The 20,490-nt window shown below is 43.8% G+C and overlaps 1 protein-coding gene across 1 annotated transcript in view; it reads right to left on the reverse strand.

Annotated features, from left to right (window-relative positions):
* thsd7aa (thrombospondin, type I, domain containing 7Aa) overlaps positions 1-12,532 on the reverse strand; it is a 133,513-nt gene extending 120,981 nt beyond the window's left edge. The window contains exon 1 of the mRNA XM_071914965.1: positions 12,379-12,532. Within this exon, the coding sequence (XP_071771066.1) occupies positions 12,379-12,532 (154 nt within the window). The remainder of the gene's footprint in view (positions 1-12,378) is intronic.
* Between the last annotated feature and the right edge of the window lie 7,958 nt (positions 12,533-20,490).

A 20,490-nucleotide genomic window follows, 5' to 3' on the forward strand; every position in this document is an offset into this window, starting at 1 on the left:
CTTATCAGTCAAACCCTAGCAGCAACTACATCCCCTAAAATTGATTGTGACATTTTGTAAATAGGCCGGTCCTGCCCTTCAAGCCCAAACACAGTCAGCATGTGCACCACAAATACACAGGAGAAAATAGTAGGGATGAGAAAAAGGCTTAAATGGTGAGCTCTCCTGACAATATCAGGATTGCTGGCTATTTGCAAATAGGTTGCAATGCTTTTATATGAATTCAAATGACTGTATACATTGCATGAAAGCTGTAAACCAGACCAGAAATAGCCTATAATTGAGAACTGAGGTGCATATAGAAGTCTTCAAATCCTCTTATAGCATTCTAAAAAGTTTTTGTGAATAACATATAATCCATCCATGCATATTTATATCACCAATATCTGGGAATTAGTGTCAGCGTTGTCATTTAGATTAATAAACAGTCTGTTGTTTGTCTACTGTTATTCCCTCTAGCTCCCTCTCCTTCCTCCCTTCCCAAAATAGGAATACTGGAGGAGAGAGATGTTGAAGTATGTGTGTGTGTGTGTGTGTGCGTGTGTGTGTCTGTGTCTGTGTCTGTGTCTGTGTGTAGGTTTGCTAATATCGAAGCCCTTAACCTGAATGTTTTATTATTATTATACTGATTATACTTTTTTGTCTTTTTTGGCATAAAAATGGTCACATTTGAAGATTTGGATATTGGCACAAAACATCGGTGCTTCAATTAAAAAAAAATCACTAAGTATCGGCCTTTAAAAATCTATGTGTCTACATATGTTGGTCTAAGTCGGTCTGCCTTTGTGTATTGTGTGTGTATTGTGTGTGTGTGTGTGTGTGTGTCACTGGGAGGCAACTTTTGACATTGTGATCCCAATCCAGCAATAACAATTGCTGACTCAGATAAGCCTCCAGTTTATGCTCTGCTGTGTGAAAAGCAGCAAGAGATTATCAAATGTCATACAATCATACGTGCAGCCAGACAACACACATGAAGATAAAGCCAAACGTTGTTTTTATGCTTTCCAGATGGGCAGCCTCTCCATGTGCTGATGTGTCTGAGAGACTGTAGGATTTTCATTAGGTCCTTGTTGAACTGCCATGTCTGAAATGCCTGTGGTAGAAACCTTAGCTGATGATCCTGCTGACATTAGCTTTCACTGTAGTTGTATTGGAAAAAAGATTTTTCCATTTCACATTCGTCTATAATTTAAATTGCTTGTGTTGGCTAGGTCATAGAAGATTCACATTTGGCTAGCTAGTAGAAGATTCATGTTTGGCTAGTAGAAGATTCACATTAGGCTAGCTTGTAGGAGATTCACATTTGGTTAGCTAGTAGGATATTAATTTCAAGTTCCCTGGTTTCCTGATAAGGTAAGTTGTGTCATTTTACAACTTTAGATTGTTTGATTTAGGTTATGCATATTGTTTGTTGTAATGTTACATCCTTGTGGATGCAACGTTAGTGTAGTAGGCCTTGCTAAGTCTATATAGCAATAATGTTCTTTGTTAAACTGAGCTACTATTAGTGATTTAATTCGTTTTTTCATTGTTATATTTTCATTTGCCAAGATGTTCACAGCTGGGAAGTATTGCTGGGAACTAGTGCTACATGTAAGCTGGATTTCACTTGGTTTTTATAGGTCTATAGTTGTTTTTTAGGCCCTAGCTCCATGCTCAGAAACAGTATAATATCTTTCCTTAGGGTTACAGCTATATCACAGGATGTAAGGCAAGCAGTAAATTGGCTGATGTGTATTCAACAAAGAAAACAGAAATCCAGTGAACCGAGCAGTGCATTATTGTTCAGTATTTACTGTCAACAGAGTTATGAGGCCATCAGGTACAGACAGTGAGCAATCAGCCGGTGTCCCATACTGTATGAACCTGATGAGCCAGAGGTGGTGGAGGCCGGCTGGTGGGTTGTGGGTAATGGTGCATTGTGGGGAGGAAGGAGGAGGATGACTTGGGCGAGCATTCCTTCGGGGAGTATGGTTCAGTGACTGCCATAAGTATGATGAATCGACCTGCTCCTGTAACTCACTTAACTCCGGGCCCTGTAGACACCGGCAGATGAAAAACGACACGAATGAATCTAGCCCCTTTTCCCCAAAGTTTGTCTTCTTTTCACTTATATCTCCCTCTATCTGCTTTGAAGGATCTATTTCATATCTCTGGGCTAATGTGAACACCTGTAGTGGCACTGGGTGAGGAATGAAGGGAGAGGAAGCAAACAGAAGCATTACAGTAGCATTCCAGTGCTACCCTGGCAGCTGAATCGGTAGGTTACTTCATCCACTATTGAAGAAATACTGTGCTGTGCTCAGCAGTGGCCCAGATGGCAATTTTTAGGTCATGGACTACTTTAGATGGTGGTGGAAGTGCGTGTATGTGCATAGATAATGGAGGAAAGACCACTAACATTAAGACTCCACATAAAAGCTAATTTTGTACTGTTTACATGTTCTTTACTGAATGCATTGAATTGTGTTTTCAGGTGATTAGGTTGCATGCTACTGTGCAGTATGGGAGTAAGTATGAACAAGCTCAAACACATGAAAGCGGCACTAGTTTCCTTCACCTGAGAAACAGAGATATGCTGCCTGAATGTTGCTTTAATCTCACTTTGAACATGAGACACAGGGAAGCAACTAATTTTCCCCGCAGCTTTGTTCCTACTCATATCAACACTTTGCTTTGCTTTTCACTCTTGCATACATTAGCATACGTCTCTTGAATTCAATGCACAATTCACCCAGGAGCGCTTATTAGTCCATGACTGCAAAGTCCTTACTGGTTGCTAACTGGTGGCCGACAAAGGCAGTTGTAGTCACAGGATGATGTCAACACTGACCTTTTAATCTAAAAAACTCTTCAAATGAGAATAGAAAGAAGCATTCACAAGATCAATTTCGGTCTGTGCTTCATCTCACCAGGGACATGGAACTACTTTGTCATTAAATAAAGGTCAGAGACACCATGAGCCAAATCTGACCCACAACACAATGAAGCTCCCTGCAGACTGGACGATTCTGATCGTCTTTTGTGCTTATTTCATGTCGGATAGTACGATGGGACCCAACTATAAATCTTGATATTAGCCTTGTCGGTCCATTCTTTTATACTGTGCGATGAGGCTATGTCTCCATCCACCAATGGCCTTCTTCTCAATTTTGACTTATGTTCCTGTTGGTATCTAGAGCTGCAGATAAGTTCAGTAAGTCTTGGTAATCGACTAATCGAGAGCACATGAATCTACTACTATGAATTTTGTCTTTTTCCTTTGTTTTTTTTAAGTAATTTTACTTAATTCAAAATGATAAATTACTTCTAACATAACCATTCATTTAATGGCAAAGAAACAAATGGCTCATGAAATTTGAGCAAATTAACTGTATGCCAAAAGCATTGCTGTAAATGACAATTTTGCGATCCAGTAGATACTGAAGTTTTCATGTTTTTTAGTGGAGACTGGACTACAAATTAATGTTACGGTTGAACAAAAGTGTAAGGAATCTTTTGTGTGGAGGCGAGAGCTCTCAATTATGATTATCCTCTAACGTTGGCAGATATCTAACCACAACTAGTCAGAATTATCAATTATCAATTATTGTTTTCCTTTAAGCTTAGCAGTTGACTAACCATAACTAGCCACAGCTATCACATTCAGATCTGTAGTCAAGCAACTCCATCATTGATAGCCAGCTAACATAAACACTCACCAGCTACTATCTGGTGCAGATGTAGCAACAGGTTTTAAATATTTAAATTGATTATTTTGAGAAATAATCAAGCAGTCCTATTGGTCGTTCACCAGAATAGAGTCGTAACCATGTCGTAACACCTGCCACACCATTATGCCACAATATTCCTGACATTGCCAGAACTTTTTTGGAGCCTAGGGGCCTTTAATCAGCAGCCTTGTCACAGTCAATGACCCAAGATTGTTCACGACCAAAGAATTTGCCCACCGCTTGAAAATGATGGCCGAAATCATCCAGTGTGCCAAGGGCTTTACTTTCTTCAGTCTCATACACTGACTCAGACGGGGCTTGCCAGATTACACTGTAGCGATGAGCTCTGTTACTCAGTTGATCCCATCGTCACCTGCCTAAAGCTATCCAGCCTTTCAATTATGGTCACAGTGAATGAAACCTAATGATGGTCAATTTCATGGAAGACTATTACCGCTGATCGAGAGGGGCGCAAAGTGTCCCCGGCCAATCCGTCTTGACCAGAGAAAGGCGCTTAAATTTAAGTATTGGCATCACATTCATGACAATAAAACGAAAACACCAGATGCATTTTAATTGACTGAATGAAAAGCTTCTGATCGGATGAACAATCTGATCTATGTGATCATCAGCGATTGGATTTAAGACGCCATTATTTTTAACTCCGCAATTAGGGTAGATGTGGCCCTGGCACAACTAAGAGTCTCATTAATCTCATTCCACTTACAATCAATCAATCTATCTGCTTCCTTCTGTCGGGAGGCAACATCCTCTCATCTCAATTAGCTGATTTGACCGGCTATAAGCGAGCAGCGAGATCAAGCACGCGGGATAAAGAGGGACGGCGTTGCGGTGACACGGCGCCGGCGGATATTTTATATGAGGACTTGGGACCTGGATTTAACCTCTCATTCATAAGGGAGTACACGTCTCCTCGTCTTAGTTTTAGTACTCCAGCGCCGGAGGATAATTTATTAAAGGGTTAGTGTGTCTCTTTCGACCGTGAACCAGAAAGCTCACTTGCAGGCAATGGCTATGTTTTGACTTGGGTATCCTCCTCGGGGCCTTGTTAGGCCGAGCTTGACTGGTAACTGTGTTTTCGTCTTCCAGGGAGCCGCCACCTCTGAGATCTGATGAATAATACAATGATGACCGGAGTTAAAGACCTGGCATTTAAGGGAATTTCTATGGTGTTTACTGGTATGGGGGAGCCAAACTTCTTATGATGTAAATATCTCCCTCTTTCCCTCTCTTTCTCTCTCTCTCTCTCTCTTTCTCTCTCTCTCTCTGCGCTACATCTTATTTGTCTTGCTGCGCAGTCCTGACTGCCAGAGGTGAATCTCTGCCTGTGTCAGCTCCCTGGCTATTTATAACACATCACACAGTTTCCAATACTAAAACACTGCTATCTACGCTATCTCTCAGTGTGTGTGTGTGTGTGTGTGTGTGTGTGTGCGCGCATCACTGTAGTTCTGCCATCACAGCTTCATAGTATAGGGCTGCATTTGAAAGTAACACTGTAACCTCTCTAAAGTCTGAATGCCTGCTACTGTATGATGACTTGTTCATTAAAGCCATTATATCATGTGCCTGAGTCTGTCTGTGTGTGTGTGTGTGTGTGTGCTACTTCCATCCTTGTGAGAACCAGTTTGAGTTTCAGACGTTCAGAGTGACAGCATTTTTGCGACGTGAGGTCATTTTGGCCAGTCCCCACTTCTTCAAGGGGCAAGTTTAGGGTTTAGGGTTAAGATTTAGGTTAGACTTAAAGCTGCAATATTCAAGGTTTTTTATGTAAAAATACAGCAGTCTAATGAGTATAAATCACAAAGTGGGGCTGCAACAGAGAAGAACGTCTCATCCTGTCTAATCGAGACCCATAGATTCACCCTGTTTGACCGAATGTAATTGGTATGGACACTTCTTTACGCACAGGAAACTTAAGAGTGAAATCTAGAAGTGTCTCCTAAACAGCAGTGAGTGAGCACTCTGTCCACAGAAAGCTGGACTAGATCTTTTGCCTCTCTCGTCCCTTTGGTGTCCCTTTGGTGTCCTTTTAGTATCCCTTTGGTGTCTGTCACCTTACAGGATTTTTGGGGTATTGAAGTTTGGAGCTGCCAACCTACAAAGTTGCCAAGTGCAGCTTTAAGGTTAAGCTTGGTTTAGGACAGAGATCTAGGACTCGAGTCCCACTTGTCAGGTCTGTTTTTTTCTCTAATATGACACTTGGAGACTTGGACTTGGACTCAGATTTGAACCCTTGTGACTCTGGCATTTGGTATGTCCAAATGCAGTCCGACTTATCTGCTTACTTATTATGCATACTTATACATATATGTGCTTACTATTGGCAGCTAAGAGATAAAGATTCCCAACACCATTGAGTGGAAGGCCTTGGCTTTTAGATCATAAGTCAGGCGAAGGTCAACAGGGGGTGAGGGCTAACTGAGAGAATAGCATGGAGAGGAAGTTGCAGCTGGTTGATGGAAAGCTCTTTAGGGTAATTAGGCCAATCCCCGGGCACGTTTCCCCGGGCTAATAAAGCCACGGCGGGAACGTGAGTTTACCAGAGGGAAAGGATTTAACCGGGGGAACCTCTGAGAGCAGGACGGCTCACTGTAATCTGGTTACTTGGGCCGGCGTTGTTTTGGAGCCCACGCACAAACAGTTGGTTGGCATTCACGAGCACTTCGTCTTGGCGATCATCGCTCACTGCACATTCCTTCATTCCTATCTTTCTTTGCATAATTGGGTCTGATGGTAGCAGTAGTTTAGTCTTGCGAGGGACAACGGTTTGGCGTCCAAAAGGGTTAAAATGATATGTTTTTTTGAACACTGATATACCGATACCATCATTTCTGGACTGAAATTGCAGGTAGCCAGTATTTTGCACCAATATTCGAGCATTTTCCTGCCAAAAAAATGACAAAAGATTCGAAAGAAATTCCTGGCTGGCTTGGGCTGATATCTGATTCTTAGTAAAACTCCGGTGTCATCTGCAAACCTGTTTATCTGCCTGACCTGAGCCTGTAGTTTGTCAGAGCTGGACCTCTTGTCACTTAACAGACAAGGTGGCGGCCATGCAGTGGAGTCGCACCCGGATCGAACAAACCCCACTCCCATGTAATTACTCAGCCTCCCTGTGTCCAGCGCCTGTAGGTGGGATACTGACAGCAGCACACCTCCCCCACTGTCAACCCCCTCACTGGGAGTAATGAGGCACACCACACACACACACACACACACACACGCAGACATCTAACACAAAGCCCATCCCAGTGTGTGCGCGTGTCTGTAAGTGAATGGGTGTTGCTCTTGCTGTTTGTGTGTGTAAGGCATAAAAGAAAAGGAATGAAATAGTAAGGAGGTGGGCGCGCGACGAATCGCACTGTCACTCGGCTTTTGTGACGGGTGTGGATATTCAAAACTACCTGATTAGAAATTCTTTTTTGCCTGTCAAGGGAGAGAAAGGAGAAATAAGAGTGTGTTAATGTTAATGTTAATTTTAATGGGGATGAGAGGGGACGCTTACAGGCAGCAGACGGATGAGAAAGAGACAAAGAGTTTGGTGGAGTGGTTGTGTATACAGACACACACACACACACACACACACACACCCCACACACACACACACACACACACACGCATCCCTCCTCCACCTGGGGCGGCCTGCCAGGCAGAATTGAACAGCTGGATGCTGCTTCCCCCAAAGCCACACAGAATAATGGTGGCAATTTGGCACTTGATGAATCCCAGGGAAAACAGAAATAATTTCACCCGCCTCCATTATGCCTTGATAACACTCCTCCAGCTCCGTCTGCACAATCCAATCTGATGGTGAAGTGTCATTTCAAACAACAAATGCCTTTTAATCACTTGTGAACATCCATATGTTTTCATCGAGAGCTGTGCTTAACATCAGTGGCACGCACAAAAAAAGGAGAAAACAGCTTTTTTTCCCCCATTAAGCACCCTACACACTGCTACTCACACTACAGTTGGACCCGATACATTGGTTTGCTGATATTGGCCTTTCAATAAAGATCGGATATCGGCCAGTCAGTGTCGTCCACCAACAGCTTCAGAGGATGTCAGCCTGTAAAACCTGCCTCACCCTGCCTTAACCCCTAAAAGTGTTTCATTAGTTTGGCTTTCAGTGGAGAGTTTTAGTGTCCCATGATGGTCTAAATGCTGTTTCAGAGGCTTTTCCACCCTGACAAGAATACAACTCTGAATACATTGAATAATTGCAATGTTTTGGAAATGTTTGGCATCTCAAAATTGGTCAAATTTAAATATACAAATTATTGGCAGCTTCAATCCAAGCATATCAGCGTCGGTATCGACCTTTAAAACCCGTATAACTCACCCACAGCTAGCCAAGTGGAAATGCTTGAATGGAGTACTTGACACTCGATGTGGAGAAGAAGCCGCTGCACATCCACCCCTCCCGCCCCCCCTCCACCCCTCTTCCACTGTTGATACCCTCAGGAGACCCCTCCCGGCTCCGAGGTTAAAGGTCGCTTTCCGAGAGAGAGATAGAGAGAGAGAGAGAGAGAGAGAGAGAGGGAGGGATGGGGGGGCGGGGGAAGAACAAAGAGTGGCCATGTGACGCGGAGGTGAAGCCTCTTCTTCTTTTGTGCACCAAACGCGGACACGAGCATCTGCGGTGGAGGGCCGCCGAGCCGAGCCACGCACCGAGGACAATGCAGGGACAGAGGGTTGTTTTCTCTGGGAGAGTGGAGGTCATGGCGGGGGGAGGGGGGGGAGGGGGGGTTATACAGCTCCTAAATAGCCTCCATTCAGTCGGCCTTTACTAAAAACCGACTCTGCCCCGCCAATTACCATCAGTCATCGGACCAGCAGCGGTCAGCTTTAGGGAAGGCCTTTGTCTTTCCGGCTTGCGGACCAGGAAGTGACCGGCCTGGAGGTCCATGCTAACCAGGAGGGGAGGCGGAGGGGTGCTGGCACGTTGAAAAGAGCAGCAAGTGCACCCCGGAACGTTCAAATGTATACAAGGGTATTCAGGGTCGCGGGAGGCCCGAATGGCCTCAAGATGTTGCTGCAGTTCGTTTGTGTTGTCTTGCATCTTGAGTCTGAATGCAACCCGTTCAAAACCTTAGAGGAAATCTTGACTGTGTGGCAAGAGGTGGCTGGCCGAAGGCGTGATGACTTCCTCTTTGACTTTAAAATAGATAGGTGTGAAAAACAGACACTCAAAAGTTCAACTTTGCTGTTAAAATCCACTTTGAATGTCTCCGAAATGGAAAATTCTTTGTCCAAGTCCACCGCTCACCTTACTGCACAAGCTCTGTTCTCCATGTCCATGCACACTCTCGCACACCAAGACCAAATTTCAAAGTGATACACAGACCAAACATGCCAGTCCTAATATACAAGACCACAGTGCTGTATCATACAAGGCTATTTACTGGATTTGTTGGGTTTGTTTGGTCCGTGTATTGCTCTTATTTTGAAATTAGGTGTTGAGTTTTCTGTTTCTGAGACATTCAATGTGGACGTTAACAACAAAATCTAACTTTTGAGTGTCCATCACATCAGATTCCCTCTTGTTGCCACATGGTGTGTGGATAGGATTTCCTTCAAGGTTTTGAAAAGGTGCAAGTAAAGTGCAGCGACATCTTGAAGAAGTTCGCAGGGGGCTAGGTCGCAGGGGGCTGGGGCCTATCCCAGCATGCATTGAGACACCCTGAACAGGTCACCAGTCTATCACAGGGCAAAAACAGATAGACAGACACTCCCATTCATTCCTATGGGCAATTTAGAATCTCCGATCCACCTGACTGTTGCAGGAAAACCAGGAGAACAACATTCAAACTCCACGCAGAAAGGAGCGGGAATGGAACCCACAACCTTCTAGCTGTAGGTGCCACAGTGCAACACTGAGATACTGTCACCTGTACAAGCAATGCAACTCCCAAAAGGCATTTGACAGAATCCCAAACATATGCACTTAGGGGAGTAATGTCACGCACATCACTCATTTGTTTGTTTCATAATGCAATTTTTGACATTGTTACACACCAGCCTTTGCAGTGGCCCACAGGGGATAATTAAATGGATTAACTGCTAATATTTCCATAGTGCATTTGCACAGCATCAATGAAATAGTAGTCGTTCCCTCGGTGCTTCCCCACACGTTGCTGGGAACAGCAGTCTCATGAGAACCCCCCCCCCCCCCTCGTTCCAATATCAGCCGCCCATCTGCAGCCGAGGTGTGGATCCAGCCAATTTGTCACTGCAGAAAAAAAATGTATTACTCCTTCTCCTCCGAAAAATATGGTTCGCCCCCCCCCCTGGACCTCAACCTCCGTCCAACCTCTCTGCTCTCGTCCCTCCCTGCCAGACAAGAGGTGCCGAGGTACCAAAAAAAAAACCAAAAACGGCACCTGCGTTATTGTGGGGGGGGGGGGGGGGCTCGCGGGATCTCATCAAAACACCGTATCAAAGCGGATCTCTCACCGGCAATAACACCGGAGTAGACAGAAACGCGTCGACGTACAGAAATCACCCACGCGGTTCAATCCCATTTATTTCACAATAAGTCCCACGTTCCTGTCTGTGAGCCAAACTAGCATCAGCAGAGCACACACACACACACACACACACACACACACATAAACATGCCTATATGTGGTATCTAGGTTAACTTTTTTTTTTTTTTTTTCCCTGGCCAATCTGTTCTGCTTTCTCTACCCTTAATCTCCTACCCTGTGTTAAATGCCTTAATCGGGGGGGTGGAGGAGGGAGGGGGGTGGGGGGGTGGGGGTGGCGACATAATAGCATGGGATTTCCCTTGTCATAGCATGGGGGTGCAAACAATGAAGCTAGTAAACAACAATAAACATGTGAGTAGGAGTTTGACCGATGTGGGTTTTTTGAAGGCTGATACCGCCTTTTAAATGACAAATTAATTTACAGAAACATTATCAAACAACGATATTACTATATAAAATGTCCAAAGGCAATATAATGTCATAGCAACCTCCATCATATCAGAGGTGGACCACACTGACTGGCCGATAACTGATTTCTAATAAAAGGCCAATATGGGAAAACCGGCCTAACCCTATTTTTATAGTTTGACCTCTATTGTGATCGTCTCGAAATCTAATAGTAATTTCTTCAGAAGTTAATACTACAGCTTCAAGTGTTCTTACACATGATGATTGTTATTCCACATATATGTCACACATGTATTATATACTACAGGCAAGGTAGAGAGCAGTTTGGTGGCACTTCAGTACCTAGATTAGGTTGGAGACTCCACCCAGAGCCACCACTGATCCCCATACAGGTTGAGTTGTACATGCAAGGGCTATACTCATTGATCAGCTCTTACTGGGTATGGGGGGGGGGGGGGGGGGGAGCATGGTCCCAGAGAAACCAGTACATTGATCGAGAGAGAGAGAGAGAGAGAGAGAGAGAGAGAGATTAGAGAGTAGTGAAATAGAACATTGATCTCCTGCTGCAACCAAAGAGCAGCCCTGTCCCGACGGGTCGGAGCTGTATCTACCACCTCCCCACCCCCCCACCCCTCCTCCTACCCCTCCATCCACCCCCCATCCCTCCTCCCCATTCCCCTCCTTCCTCCCTTCCCTCACACTCCCCTGTTCACTGGAGCGCGTGCGTCAGTATTGTGTCCCTCCGACCATGTGCTGCTATCTCGCAGTGAATGAGCCTCGACCGGTGAGAGGCACCACCCAAAACAGCAGCGAGGGTGGGGGGGTTGGGGGGGTCCACACTGCTCCACACTGTAAAGCTACTGTACCCACAATGCTGCCATCCGACATCCAACATCCACCAATGCATCACTTTTATTCTCTTTGAAATCTCTACAAATCCTACACACGCATCTGACCCTATCAAAGATGCTAGAATGTTTTTTTGCTTTTCAGCACCACAACGCCTCTTTTGCAGCATGCTGCTTTTGCAGCGTGTTTGCCCAGCGCAGAGAGAGAGAGAGAGAGAGAGAGAGAGAGAGAGGCACACATACACACCATTTCTCATCAATTGCACACATGTCAAACTGTGATAAATGAGTCCAATAGTGGCGTGGAGCAGTGGAGGAGTCCCAGCTGCACCGGAGAGCGCGCAGCCAGAAAGCCAGCCAGCGTAGCCGCTCTGCTCCCAGTCAGGGCAGAGAGACATTCACCTAAGGGACTGCAGTAACTATGTTACCACACTATACAGTAGCAAGATGGCTCCAATGCATCAACCCACCGCACACGCGTCTGCAGAGAAAACCCCTCCACCAGCAGCGAGGGGAGAAACTTTTTCCACATTGCTTTAAATGAAGATGCTTGCTTGTCCTCCAATCCCTTCCTTTACGGGATGATTTTCAACTGAGCCGAAATCACAGAAAAGAGTCCAAGCGGTACGATAAAGCAGAAAACAAAGCATTTTTCTGTTCTAAACACGAACAGATCCTGCTGTAGCTGCAAGATCCCGAGAAAGGAACAGCAGGTGAAGTTCGACCCCGCTTTTTTCTGCAGCTTTTTCCCAGCGTATACACAAACATTTTCACATCAATATTTCAGCAGGACTTCAGCGTGAGACTAAGCATGCACACCCTAACCACTCCCCCCCCTCCCTCCCAAAAAAAACATCCATAGAAAGAGTGAAGCGGGACGCCGGACGGTACCTGTTTGCCAGATGTAGAGGGGTTTAGTGTCCACTGCGGTTTGAGCATTGACCTCCCAGACGGAGAGGGAGAGCAGCAGCGTTAACCTCCAGAGAGGGGGGAGCGCCCCTCTCGAGACCCCCGCTGTCCCCATCGCTCGGCCGGCCAGCCCCATGGCTACTGCGCGGCAAGTAGATCCAACGCAACCAGAGGAGGGAAAAAAGCTCCGACAACGGAACCACGAGGAACAGGAACACTCTTGAGGAAGGGGGGGGGGAGGGGGGGAAGTGTGTTTGCTTTTTGTCCACGCTGGTGCCTCCAAGAAGTAAAATCCTGGGTGTGCTGGCTGTGTGTCTCCTCCTTGCTCTCCTCCTCCTCTCTCACTCCTTCTCTCTCTCTCTTTCTTTCTGAGAGAGAACGAGGTCTGGCAGCAATAAAACAGGGGAACAATAGATCCCGAAGCCAAGCCTGCTGCTGCTGCTGCTGCTGCTGCTGCTGCTGTATGCCGGGCTGATGCAGCGCCTCCCTCTCCCTCTCTGTCACACACACACACACACACACACACACACACAGACACACACGCCCACCCTCCATCCCTCCCTCTCTTTCTTGCTCACTTGCCCTCCCTCCCTCCCTCCCTCTCTCTCTCTCTCTCTCTCTCTCTCTCTCTCTCATTCCTTTTTTTCAAAGGACTTACTGAAGCTGCTCTGCACTCCAATCGAAGCAGGCAGCTGGATGGAGCAGGTGGAGAGAGTTAGGTGTGTGGTGTGTGTGTGTGTGTGTGTGTGTGTGTATTTGTTGAGCAATATGAACATAACAACTTGACACAGTCAAAACAGCAGAGAAAGCTATGAGAAGATCTGAGCTGTGCCTGTGCGCATGCATGTGTGTGTGTTTGTGTATGTGTGTGTGTGCCTGCATGAATGCGTACTTGTTTGGGTGACAAATAAAGCCGGCTAGATAAAGAAAAAGATAAACAGTCAACACAAAGGTATAGAAATATAGACATCTGTCTGTATATGTGTGTGTGTGTGTGTGTGTGTGTGTGTGTGTGTGTACATAAGTGCATGCATTCGTGCTTGTGCAAGTGATAAAGGGGGTTAAAAAGGAAATCTAGAAACACAAAAAGTATTTAAAAGTGTGTAAAAAAAAATCACAGTGAATTATTGATGCCACTCAGTTTGACCTTGTATGATATTCAATCTGAAGACTCAACATTCAGTCAGGAGAGCCGACGTTACTTATTATTCATGAGAGACGACCACTGCACTCAATGAAACCAGATCATAAATTTGACCAGCGGTAGGTGGGTCAGTAAATCAAAGGACAGCGTCAGTCATCGCCCGGCCATAACCAGCTGACCCAATTATTCTCACATCTTCCGTAACATACACAGAAATCACATCTTAATGTGGGAATCCTGGGTTTTTCTCCCAGAGATCACCTGTCAATCAAACAATGTGTCCAGTACTGTGACTTTGTCTTTTTCCTTGGATTTTCTGTTGATGCAGTTTGAGTTTCTCTTTTCTTTGTCTGTTTAGCCATGGTGGCTATCACTGCTCATGCTAACTACCCAGTTCTTCTTCTGTTTATTCCAAACAAACCGGATACATAAAACGCATCACTTCCTGTGCGCCAGAGGATTTTTCCCAGGAAAGAGCTATCAGACGCCGGGTGTTTCGAACAGCAAATGTAAAAACTTTCATGAACTGGCTGTAGGTTGAATCACTGTTGTGTTATAGCAATCGACAGAGAGCTGATTTGCAAATCAGTTGCCTCTGCCCACACCTCATGTTGCCATAGGGACCACAGCCAATTTATAGCACCCCCCACCCATCCACCTCCACCCCCACTGGCCCTTACAGCCACCAAACCCTCCCTGCGCTCCACGCTGCCCCCTCTCAACTCCCCCAGGTCCGTTTCGGTCATTTCACAGCCATTAGGCTAATAAAGGAAGATTTCACCCCCTAGTTGCTGTGCACCCCACAACAAATTATCTCAGTGCCGGCCACACTGGGACCCCTCTGTCCCAAACTGAGCAGCTGGCAGCTGAGCTCTGGTCAAAACCTCTCCTGGTGCTATAGAGACACTCATGGCAGGCAGAACCATAAACACACACACAATTTAATAGGCCATAGCTGTATGAATCCTTTCAGTACTGGAGATGATGATTTTGTGTAGTCTGGTTTGCTGTGTGTGGGCATAATAGCTAGAAAATTGCAGGCAGTATGAGTGAAAAGTTTGTACATTTGATCTCTAAATTTACTATGATCAAGTAACACATTTTTTTTTTATTACAGATACCTTCATCCACATTTTCTTTTCCTCATAATTAGTCATTGGCCTATCATACTAAGTGAGTTTAGATGATAAGTGGCAGAAAAGTCTATTGTCTCCATTTGGAAGTATTCCCACCACTTTGATTTTCTCCAGTGAAAGGACGACAACAACATTAGACATCTACGCTGTTTGGCTTCCTGATCGTTCACAGGAGAGGAAACGGACTTGTCCTGATTTCAGGAGGGAAGAGAGCATGCAACTGCCATGTTTGGTGGTGTAACAGAACACTAATATAACAGGTAGAGTAATGAATTTCTGCTCCCGCTGAGTAATAAGTAATAACATTACTTTTAAATAAATAAATTACTCTTTTCAGTAATGGGACAGTGCATATTGTTGACCTGGTTGCTGCATATAGGAGTTTTGTACTTTCTTGTTTTCTGGAAGCTAGAGTACTAATTATTTCTATTCTCTGAGAACAAGATGACCCCATCACAGTGAAATCCTCATCATAGGTTTAAGTGGTCCTCTGTTGTCTTGCATGGTTCTGTGTGTGTGCTCCCCCTAACAACCAGCCACTTCCCGTAATCCTCCCTTTCCTTCAGGACCAAATGTACACTCTCACGCTGCTGTAAAGACTTAGCCTGTGCAGCATGGACAAGTGGTCACATGGGTCACTGGGCCATCTGAAGGAGAGAGAGAGAGAGAGAGAGAGAGAGAGAGAGAGAGAGAGAGAGAGAGAGCACTTATCAGGGCTCTTAGGGGCTTGTATGCAACCCTGATTAGTGGGAATCAACTGGGTGGGATTACAGTCTCAGGTCGCATTTAAGACTACAAACAGACACTGGCAATGAGAAGTCTGAGAGTCTGAGATCTCTGCAGCTCTGCCCAGCAAACTAAAGCACAATGAAGGACAGCTCTGTATAATGCAGAGCAGCACAGCATGTATGGCACAGCATAGATTACATTAGATGAGATGAAACTTGGATTACCCCCATGGGGAAATTTGGTTGGTAGTATATGTAGTATAGTATAGTATAGTATTATAAAATAGGATAGTATAGAAAATAGTATAGTATAGTATAGTATTGTATTGTATAGTATAGTATAGTATAGTATAGTATAGTATAGTATAGTATAATATAATACAGTACAGTACAGAATAGTATAGTATAGTGTAGTGTAGTGTAGTATAGTGTAGTGTAGTATAGTTCGGGGCCTTGAAGTAGACTATAGTACAGTACAGTACAGTACAGTATAGTGTAGTGTAGTATAGTATAGTGTAGGATAGGGTAGGATAGTATAGTGTAGTGTAGTACAGTACAGTACAGTATAGTATAGTATAGTGTAGGATAGTATAGTATAGTATAGTATAGTGTAGGATAGGGTAGGATAGTATAGTGTAGTGTAGTACAGTACAGTACAGTATAGTATAGTATAGTATAGTGTAGGATAGTATAGTATAGTATAGTATAGTGTAGGATAGGATAGGATAGTATAGTATAGTGTAGTGTAGTATAGTATAGTTCGGGGCCTTGAAGTAGACTACAGTACAGTACAGTATAGTGTAGTGTAGTATAGTATTGTGTAGGATAGGGTAGGATAGTATAGTGTAGTGTAGTACAGTACAGTACAGTACAGCACAGTATAGTATAGTGTAGGATAGTATAGTATAGTATAGTGTAGTACAGCACAGTATAGTATAGTATAGTGTAGTACAGTACAGTACAGTACAGTATAGTATAGTGTAGTACAGTACAGTACAGTACAGTATAGTATAGTGTAGGATAGTATAGTATAGTATAGTACAGCACAGTATAGTATAGTATAGTGTAGGATAGGATAGTATAGTATAGTGTAGTACAGCACAGTATAGTATAGTGTAGTACAGTACAGTATAGTATGTATAGTATAGTATAGTATAGTATAGGATAGGATAGTATAGTATAGTATAGTATAGTGTAGGATAGTATAGTGTCGGGGCACCCTGGTGACTCACAGAGTAGAGCGCGTACCATAAGGCTCAGTCCTTCCCGCAGCGACCCAACCCGTGGTCATTTGCTGCATGTCCTCTCCTCTCTCTCTCCCATGCCTTCCTGTCTCTCTCTCACTAACTCTGTCGAATAAAGCATAAAAATGCCAAAAATAAATCTTAAAAAAAAAAAAAGGATAGGATAGTGTAGTGTAGTATAGTATAATATAGTATAGTACGGGGCCTTTAAGTAGGATATAGTATAGTACAGTATAGTATAGTGTAATATAGTATAAAATAGGATAGTATAGTGTGTATAGTGTGTATGGAGAGTTTACAGTCAAACAGTTGCTCTCCACAGAGATACATCAGGTAAAATGTATCATCATTAGCCCTGCATTCCCACCAAATACACTAGAATCACTGGAGAGAGAGAGAGCACGTAGGGAACGATAGAGCATGGTATAGAGCAGGGCAGAGACAGAGGAAAAAGCAGGGCTGTGGGTAGAAGGTGGGTGGGGGGGTGCATAATGAGAGGAGATCCAAGCAGAGCCGGGCGTAATGAAGAATACCAGTACATGTTCACACACAGCAACAGCCCTCTCTATGATCATTTCTGATTAGACTGAGAGAGCAGGGACGAGCCAGGGAGAGAAATACACATCACAGCTAATGCAAATTCAGCACGACGCATTAATTCCATTGTTCCAAACACTTATCCTACCAGCTATGTGCAACATGCAATTGACTGAGCATATCATACCAAACCATGTAATAAAACCCACGATGCACTCAAAGGCTGAGGGGCACACATAAAAAGAGTTATTACTGTTTCCATTAGTACAGCATCATCAGTATAACACAGAGGCCAGAGTAAAGTACACAGTAAATGATAAAAGGATGGTTGCGTACTTGCTTTCCGAGCTTAATTGTTTTTTCAGCGAGATGGTTCAGATTAAGAAAAAAAAACCATAATGTTTTGTATAATACTGGTATCATTAAGGCATTTCAAACACACCACAACCACAGTATTTGTGGTTGGTAAGGCACACTGAAACTCCCTCTCATATAAAATATATATTCCAGTCAGTCAGTCATTTATTGTAGCATTGATCAATCTTACACTGGTTGTCTATGGGGAGCCCTTAACCTGGATTGATTTTAATGAGACACTTTGATCGCCGCACAAGTATACATGTAATTAGTACATGTAATTATGAATAATCAATTATTAACAATTTTTATTGTTTGGTTATTATTCGTTTTTTGTGACCCATGTTCTGGAATTATAAGGTTATGTGGGCAGAGTGCAGTTCTGAGATATTATGTACTTTGTATCTTTTAAACTATTTAACCCCAACAGTTTATTTAAAAAAATAATAATAATAACACCACACAAGCATAAAGTAACATTCAAAGATCATGAATATGTGGAGAACTTAATTTTGATTAAAAAAAACAGAAAGTCAGACAGAACCTTACAATTCCAAGCACACAAACTGCTGTTTCAGAGGTTTTTCCACCCTTCCAAAATAAAATTCTGTCAGAACTGAATACTTCTATTTTCGGACTTTTTTGTCATGGAAGTGATCAAATTTAAACATATTCAGCACAAAACATCGGGTATTATCAGCTTCAATCCCAAAATACTGGTATTGGTATCGGCTGTCAACAACTCATATGGCTTTGTAAAGAGAGTCAAATACTTTTGTTATCATTGGTGAAAAAAGGCAGCAGGTCTGTCATCCTTCTGTTCTTTCCTCTGTTTTGTTTTGTTGGTTTCTTGCCCTGTCCAGATTTAAGAAAGCACATTTCCAGCGGCACTTTACCTTTTAGCAGGAACAGCTGGAGGGGGGGTACTGATGCGGCAGGAGGGGCTGCAGGGCCAAGCCAAGCACATCCAATTTAAATATGCAAATGTTATCACAGGGAACAGGATGAAAAACAAGGCAGCAATGAGGGAGAACAGAGAACCAAACAGGCCATAATGTAATTAAATGTTTACTATTGTTGCTCGCACCATCAAGAAATCAATTTCTGCATTTAGAAGGTGTGGAAAATGGGAACACACTCTCTTGTCAAATCTCCAGAGAGGTTCAGAGATTAAGTGTACGATAAAATATGCAGTGACGTCTCCGGGATGAAAAGGCTAATTTGTTGATGTCAAAAAGAAGAATAATCAGTCATGGGAGCCACTAACACTAAAACAAGAAGCTTCACTGTATGTCTAAAATAGCTCGGCTCATTTGTCTGCCAAGAATAAACACGCATTCACGACAGGGATTTCACAACTTTGCTTGCTGAGTTAAAGAAAGCAGGTCTATCTCTGCGCTTCCTCTAAAGTCAAGCAGCTCCATGAAATGGCTCGCCAAGCGCAGATATGAGCAACACCAGTGATGTTAAAATTAAAATCTGTTAGAGGTCATATTATGTGCAACCGTTAAGCTCCTAGGAGCTTGTTTTGACCCCTTCCCCAATCAGGAACAAAGAGACTCAACAGTAATCCAAGCAGCTCATATCACTCAAAGCAAATCATCCCTGAAATTAGTTCAGCCAGGCGGAGTCCAGGACCAGAACCAGTCTTTAGCCTTGTCCCGTGCTCTCCATTGTCTTCCGCTTCATTGGCTCAGAGCCGGTAACCAGATTGGGGGAACAAAGCAACCAAGGGGACCCTGCTTTTAGCCCCCAAAAGGGTCCCACTTCAGGCTGTCTGGTGGCACACCACAGAAAGAGGATTTAAATGGGTTACCATCCACAACATAAGTGCAACCTCTGGGGAATCACATAAACAAACACAAGGCCATTGTCTGGTGCTTCTGCCTAACTATTTGTCAAACTGTTTTCATGACAACACCCACTGGAGCTACATTTCCCTCTTCCACCTGAGAAGAATAACCTATGGACTTCAGTTAGACTGATATGGGTTTTTAAGAGCCAATGCAGACACCAATACATTTGACTGAAGCTGCCGCTATTCAAAATCTTTAAATTTGATTACTTTCATGCCACGTATTCTGTTTTTACTCCAGAATTTTATTCTTCTCTGAAACAGCGCCATGGGACACTAAAATTCTCCATTGAAACCAAGGATAATTATTATATTAAAACATATTCATGCATACTTGTGTGGAATCCAATCAAAAGATCCAATTCAGGTTAAGGTCTTATCATATCAGCGGTGGACCACACTGTCTGGTACAGATCTGATTTTTAATAAAAGGCCAATATCAGTCTAACCTTATATGGACTTTTTTTTTGATTGTCAGATTCTAATATAATTATCCCCAATGTGCCAGATGCATTCAAACTCAATTTCCGGCTGGAATGAGATTGACATGCAAATAGTGGAGCAGCGGAGGTCATGCATTGACCATCTGAGGTGTGGCGTGATTGTAACCCTGCGTTTAGCCGAGTCCTGAAACAAGCGGCACTTAAACTAAACCCTGTGTGACTGCCAGACTGTGTGCTCAATTGATTCCTCCTGTAGTGACCTTGTCTACATGATGTAATGAGGTAGCATGAATACCTGACCGCCTCACCCAAGATGGGAGCAGGAGTATGAGCCAACACAGGGACCCGGGATCAACCAATGGGGCATAAAGGATATGTGTGTGTCATTGTGTGTGTGTGTGTGTACGTGTATGAAAGTGTGCCTTTGCGTAAATGTGGGTGCGTTCATGTGTTTTTATTATAACACGTGAAGTAGTGCTAAGGAATTATAGTAATAATAATTATTATTATCAGAGCACGATGTGCAAAAAAGTAGAGGGTTGAATACTTTATGGAGCGATTGTATAGAGGTGCTTTTGGGTGATGTAACACACCCTCTGGCGGCCATATTGGAAGTCCAGAGCTCTTGGGCAACAATAGCTGAGAACAGC

Source organism: Centroberyx gerrardi, chromosome 19 (genome assembly GCF_048128805.1).
Source record: "Centroberyx gerrardi isolate f3 chromosome 19, fCenGer3.hap1.cur.20231027, whole genome shotgun sequence".
In the NCBI taxonomy this organism is placed as follows: Eukaryota; Metazoa; Chordata; class Actinopteri; order Beryciformes; family Berycidae; genus Centroberyx; species Centroberyx gerrardi.